Raw genomic sequence first — 7,140 nt, forward strand, 5'->3', positions numbered from 1 at the left:
CAGGGACCCAAGAAATTTGACGTCTCTGAATTAATACTGTCTTCAACAGTTTCTTTACCGCCCAACTTCAAAGCTCCTGATTATGACAAATATGACGGAACCGGGTGTCCGCGTAACCACATGAGGTGGTTTATCATTTTGTCCCAGCAGTATGGTCTGAGCCGTGAGCAGATGGCCCAGTTGTTCCCGATTTCTTTGATTGGGATCACAAAGAAGTGGTTTCTAAGGCTAAAGCCCGAGGAGGTGAGAACCCTGGAAGATATTTCGGAGAAACTAATAGAGCAATTCTCAATGGAAGAGGGTATTGAGGTCACGAAGAGAGACCTAAAACAGCTAAAGCAAGGTCCTCAAGAGACCTTCACTTTCTTTATCAGGCGCTGGAGACGCAAATCTGCTCAGCTAAGCCAGAAAATGACTGAATCAGAGCAGATAAAGCTGGTTCTGAAGAGTTTGTCTCCCATGTATTTTCATTTTCTCGCTCCTCAGCATTACCCGAGCTTTGACCATTTAATCAAGACGGGTACTCAGACAGAAGATGCCATAGCAAAAGGCTTGAGAGCCAAGGTTTCTTCTGAAATCCGAGACGGGAAAAGACCAATGGTCCAGTCCAAAGAAATTCATGCTGTCAGTTATACCAGGCCTGTGGCCAGAGTTGCTGCAGAGGCTGCAAAAGCGCCAAGGAGAGTTGCATATGACAGAAAGTTTGATCCTCTTCCATATCCGATAATAATGATATTCAAAAGGCTCATGAAAGATAGGAAGATCCGGCTCCCGGATATCAAACCTCCACCCAATCCCTTACCCGCATTCTGGAAGATGGATCAATACTGTGAATATCACAGAGGTCCAGGGCATTTGACCGAGAATTGTTTGGCCTTGAAGCATGCTATCCAGAACATGATTGACAAAAATGAGCTGGCAGTGGAGAGACCAAACGTTACTCAAAACCCACTTCCTAATCATCATACCATGCCTCCTCCTGCTACCAATGCAATTTTTACTGATGAACCTCTGCTCGATCCATCAACCCTCATTTGTGCCATTACCACAGAAAAAACCTATGTAATGAAGTTTGACAAGGAAGATTTCGAAGCAGTAGAAAAGAAAGATCATTATGTAATTTCCTTTGATGACGATGAATTGGCTGAATCGTCTTCATCTCAGTTTGGTACATTTCAGATTGACAGTGCTGGAAATAGAAGGACAGCTCCTTATGTCTTAAGGGCTGAGGACTTTGAAGAAGATGAGTTATTGTTGTTGGATAACCATTGTGACGAGATGCGTCATATGACCCGTGGTGGGCGTGTATTCAAGCCTCAAGAATTGTGTGTTGAAAATCCTGCAGAGGTTGCGCGAAATACTGAAAACCAGAGACAGAATAAGGTCAGTAAGGTCAGCGCCGATGAAGAAGAAGAGAGCTTGTTAAAGCAGTTGAAAAAGACTCAGGCCAATATTTCCGTATGGGGTTTACTCATGGCCTCATCTAAGCACAGAAAATTAGTCCTTCAAGAGCTTAACTCAGCACAAGTCTCTGTAGACACTACTCCGGATGAGCTGGTAAGCTTGGTTGCCATGACAAGAGTGTCTAAGACTTTATCTTTCACTGACGACGATCTGCCTTCTGAGGGCCGAGACCACACCAAATCTCTGAAAATCACAGTACTTTGCAACAAGAAGAGAGTACCAGAGGTGTTAGTTGATAATGGCTCTGCTTTGAATGTATGCCCGTTGAGTACTGCAACAACTCTTGGATTTGGTCCTGCGGATTTCATCCCATCTGAACAGGGTATTCTGGCGTACGATGGCACTCGCCGAGATGTGATCGGAACTCTGGTCACCGAAATACAGATCGGAGGAGAAGACTTTGAGATAGAGTTCCAGGTTTTGGACATCAAAGCCTCATTTTTGTTGTTACTCGGCCGCCCTTGGTTGCACAAGTTTGGGGTTGTTCCATCCTCTCTTCACCAAAAGCTAAAGTTTCTTCGCAAAAACGGAGTGGTAACTGTGAAGGGGGACCCAGACCTGGAAGTAGGGCTGATTACTCAGGACCTGACTATGGAGAAAGCTGAGGATGTTAGTTTGACTGGATTCTCATTAGAGGTGGCTGCCATTACCTTTAAAGAAGCTATGAATGAGGAAATTTGTTTCCTGACCAGTACAAACGCAAATGTCGTCAGGATGATTCGTCGACAAGGATATATGCCAGGTGCAGGGCTAGGTAGACACCATCAGGGTTTGACTGAGTTCCCTGAATTCGAATCCTTCAATAATCTATTTGGGCTGGGGTACAAGCCTTCAAAGAAGGAAGTTAAAGAAATGAAGCTGCTGATGATGAAATGGGCTGAATGTCGCCGCAGGGGGTTAGAATTACCAATGGCACCGATTAATTTGACGATGAATGGCCGTTTTCGAAGAGAGGGTGCAGATGTCCCTTTCTGTGGCTTTGCCGAAACTTGGTTAGATGAGAATTCAGGACAGAGGTTGCCAGGATTTGAAATTTTCTTTGATCTGCAGTTAGAAGACAAGCAGACCGATGTGCAGACAGAAGTTGAATCAGAAGCTGATTGGGCAGAACATGTAGAGCCGAGCCTTCTGAGTTCACTGTTTCTCGAAGATTCACAAACTATTGCCGTAATTGATCGGAGGGCCTCGATTCTGAACCCTACTCATTTAATCACCCCGGCAGAGGAACCATTGACCAACTGGACCTTTCAAGTCATACCTCAGGTTACTTTCCTAAACAGTCATGTCCCTCCAAAAGAGTCAGTTGTCCATAAATACACGTCAGTCTTTGGGTCTAATTCAGAGTCTGTTTATTCTAACAATTCTGTTAATGCAGGTACTGTAAATGTCGAGTCTCCTAAGGTCGATGATGATTCCTCTTCTTCCAGCGGAATCAAGTCAGATGCTACTTCTATCGTTGATTCAGAGTTAATTGACATAAATGTCAATATGTTCGTTGAGTCTGTAAATTTTTTTCAAGCGTCTATTGTAAAGCCCGATGTGGGTAATTTTTCATTTGATGTACCTGATTCAGCATTAAATGAAATAAAGCATCCTTTCTCTGAGTACAATCCAGTCTCTACTTTTATTTCTAATGTTTCTGCTTCAGAATCTGATAAACTTAATAATAACAATCAAGACTCCCCCTCTGATGAGGATACCGACGACACTCCTCCTGAAATCAAATACATGATTCAACAGGATGAGAGTCGCCGAGCAAAACCACTCGAAGAGAAAATTGAAACCGTGAATATAGGTGACGAAACCTTGATTCAGGAGATTCGAATTGGCAAAACTTTATCTCCTGAAGAACGCGAGGAATTAATCGCCTTATTTAAAGAGTTCAAGGAAGTTTTTGCTTGGTCATATGATGACATGCCAGGGTTAAGTGAAGAAATTGTTCAACATCGCTTACCCTTAATCCCTGGTGTTAAGCCAAAGAAGCAAAAGCTCCGAAAACTCAAAACTGAATGGGAGATGAAAGTTTATGAAGAAGTTAAGAAACTGTTGGAGGTAAAATTCATTCAAGTAGTTGAATACCCAGAATGGCTTGCAAACATTGTACCGGTGCCCAAAAAGGACGGAAAAGTTCGAATGTGTGTCGATTTTCGAGACCTGAACAAGGCAAGTCCTAAGGATGACTTTCCTCTTCCCAATATTGATCTCCTGGTTGATAATACAGCTGGTCATGCTCTTCTATCCTTTATGGATGGGTTCTCAGGCTACAATCAGATTAAGATGGCTCCCGAGGACATGATGAAGACAGCGTTCATTACTCAATGGGGTACATACTGCTACAGGGTGATGCCGTTTGGATTGAAAAATGCGGGTGCTACGTATCAGAGGGCTGCTACAACTCTTTTACATGATATGATCCATAAAGAGGTCGAGGTATATGTTGATGACATGATTGTGAAAGGCAAGACTCGACCTGAGCACACTGTTGCCCTGAGAAGGTTCTTTGAGCGGATCAGGAAGTATCAGCTTCGCCTAAATCCGAGTAAGTGCGTCTTTGGTGTTACATCAGGAAAGCTCTTAGGGTTTATGGTCAGTGAAAGAGGGATTGAAGTAGACCCGCAAAAGATTAAGGCAATTCAAGAAATGCAGCCGCCGAAGACAGAAAGGCAGATCCGAGGTTTCCTTGGCAAAGTTCAGTATCTGAGACGGTTCATATCTCATCTGACGATGACGTGTGAACCCATTTTCAAGCTTCTGAAAAAGAATTCCTCGAAGAAGTGGAATGAAGAATGTCAGGAGGCATTTGAAAAGGTTAAGCAGTGCCTATCCTTGCCCCCTGTTCTATCGCCAGTCACTCCAGGCCAGCCATTATTGTTGTACTTGTCTATCACAGATACAGCGATGGGTTGCATGCTTGCTCAGCAAGATTCAGAGTCTAAACGGGAGAAGCCCATTTACTACATCAGTAAGAAGATGCTGGAATACGAATTAAAGTACACAGTTTTGGAAAAGACGTGTCTAGCATTAGTTTGGGCTACCCAGAGGCTTAGACATTATTTGCTTTCAAGCAAGATCTTTTTGCTTTCGCGGATGGATCCGCTAAAATACTTGTTTGAGAAACCCGCCCTTACAGGACGAACCGCAAGATGGTTGTTGTTATTGTCTGAGTTTGACATCACTTATGTCACTCAGAAATCAATTAAAGGGCGTGTCGTTGCTGAACAGTTGGCTGATGCACCCATTGAAGAGAACGCTTTTCTGAAGGCAGACTTCCCTGACGAAGAGATCATGGATATTAAAGAAGAAGCTTCGAATACTAAGTGGCTTATGTATTTTGATGGAGCTGTAAACAGTCGAGGACAAGGAGTAGGAGCTGTACTTATATCCCCTCGGAAAGAATATATTCCTGTCTCTATCAAGTTGCAGTTTGAGTGCACCAACAATATGGCTGAGTATGAAGCTTGCATCGCCGGGTTAGAGGCAGCCTTAGCTTTGGAGATTCAGGATATTGATGTGTTTGGGGATTCTATTTTGATCATTTGCCAAATTAATGGGCAATGGAAAACTCGAGAAGATAAATTGATCCCTTATAACACTTATTTGGAATCTTTGGTCAGAAAGTTCAAGAACATTACGTTCACTCACTTGTCAAGGACCAGAAATCATTTTGCTGACGCTTTGGCTACTTTGGCCTCGATGTTAGACATTTCTGTATCAATGGAGGTTCAGCCGCTAGTTGTCAGACTTCAGTGGGCTCCTTCGCATGTGAATGCTATAGAGATCTCAGCCAGGTGTCCAGATGGGAAGCCTTGGTATACAGATGTCAGAAATCTTATTGCTGGTAAAGGACATCCCCCAGAAGCTTCAAGCAAAGAGAGGAAGACGCTTCAGAAGTTGGCTGCCAACTTTATTATTTGCGGAGAAGAGCTGTACAGAAGGTCATTTGATGGTATACAGCTTCTTTGTGTTGATGAAGATAAAGCTGCAGAGCTTATTGAGCAGACCCATGAAGGAGTTTGTGGACCTCACATGAATGGAAAAATGTTGTCAAGAAAGATTTTGAGACTCGGATTCTATTGGCCCACAATGGAAACAGATTGCTTCGCATTTGTGAAGAAATGCCATAAGTGTCAAGTCTATGCAAATCTTATTCACGTTCCTCCTTCGGTGTTGCACTCTATGACTTCTCCATGGCCATTTTCAGTATGGGGAATTGATATAATTGGGAAAGTTTATCCAAAGTCTTCGAGCGGTCATGAGTACATTCTGGTCGCAATTGATTATTTTACAAAATGGATTGAAGCCGCTTCGTATGCTTCCATTACTTCGAGCACAGTTGCGAAGTTCATTCGTGCCAATATTATTTGCAGATATGGAGTGCCTCACGAGCTGATTTCAGATAATGGGTCGCATTTCAAGAAAGAGGTGTTACACCTGTGTGAAGAATTCAAGATTAAACATCACAAGTCATCTCCTTACAGACCTCAAACAAATGGGGCTGTAGAGGCGGCAAATAAGAATGTCAAAATCATTATCAGTAAGATGACTGAGACCTATAAAGATTGGTCGAATAAGCTTCCATATGCCTTATGGGCTTATCGGACATCAATCAGATCTTCAACAGGTGTAACTCCGTATTCTTTGGTGTATGGAATGGAGGCAGTCCTCCCTGTTGAGCTTAGAATTTCCTCTTTGAGAGTGATGATGGAAGCTGACTTACCAGAGTCTGATTGGGCTAGAGCCAGGTATGATGAGCTGCAGATGATAGATGAGAAGAGATTGAGAGCCTTGTACCATATTCAAGGATATCAGAGGCGGATTGAGAGAGCTTTCAACAAGAAAGTCCGTGTTCGAGATTTGAAGCCTGGAGATCTTGTTTTGAAGTCTTACAGAGCACCGGTATTCGATCCCCGAGGGAAATTCAGGCCAAACTGGTCTGGTCCTTACATCGTCGATGAAGTCCTGCCTGGAAAAGCCGTAAGACTCCTCAATGAAAATGGAGAAAAATTAAATGAACCTACAAACCTGGATCAGTTAAAGAAGTACTATGCTTAAATACACCAAGAGGCCGTCTTTGATTGATCTGAGTTTTGAGCCAAACAACCTAAATATTTTAAACCGTTTTGCAAACCCTTTGGGCTTATAAAATAATTTGTTTCTTTGATAAACCCAAACCAGGGGCATTTTCTTTTTTATATATATATAAAAAAAAAAAGAGTAGTTTGAACTACGTTAGGACCTGATCCTCCATTTTGGGGTACGTAGGTAGTCTGGCTAGACCAGATTCGGTCCAAATCCTTAGAACCTTAGATATTCAGCCTTTTTGAACCTAAGCCTACCTGAAAGTCCTCCTGATGTACTTAGGCCCAGGTTTGTAAAAAAAAAAAAAAAAAAAAAAAAAAAAAAGAAAAAAAAGAAAAGAAAAGAATGATGGAGTCTTAAATCCGCTAAGCTGAAAACCTGAAAGGGCAGTTTAGGCAAAAATCAGGGTATTGAGCCTGCTGGATGGAAAATCTGCAAGGGCAGACAGTCCAGGCAAAAATTAAGGCATGCGGTCCGCTAAATCGAAAACCCAAAAGGGCGATTTGGTCACGGCAAGACTTCATGAAGGACAAAGCTATCTGAAAGCCAGTTAATAAGTGCCATCAGAGCTTCTTTGGTTACTCTTTGAGTCAGGAG

General features: G+C 42.7%; 1 protein-coding gene across 1 annotated transcript; it reads left to right on the forward strand.

Moving 5' to 3' along the window:
- Window positions 1–214: 214 nt before the first annotated feature.
- LOC143877378 (uncharacterized) lies at window positions 215–3,074 on the forward strand. Its single transcript, XM_077379388.1, has 2 exons — window positions 215–2,727; window positions 2,840–3,074. The coding sequence occupies exons 1-2, from the start codon at window positions 292–294 to the stop codon at window positions 2,846–2,848; spliced, it is 2,445 nt and encodes an 814-aa protein (XP_077235503.1). The 5' UTR covers window positions 215–291; the 3' UTR covers window positions 2,849–3,074.
- The last annotated feature ends 4,066 nt before the right edge of the window (window positions 3,075–7,140 follow it).

This window comes from Tasmannia lanceolata, unplaced genomic scaffold (genome assembly GCF_043159265.1).
Source record: "Tasmannia lanceolata isolate RefF3 unplaced genomic scaffold, GAP_Taslan_0.1 ptg000005l, whole genome shotgun sequence".
Lineage (NCBI taxonomy): Eukaryota > Viridiplantae > Streptophyta > Magnoliopsida > Canellales > Winteraceae > Tasmannia > Tasmannia lanceolata.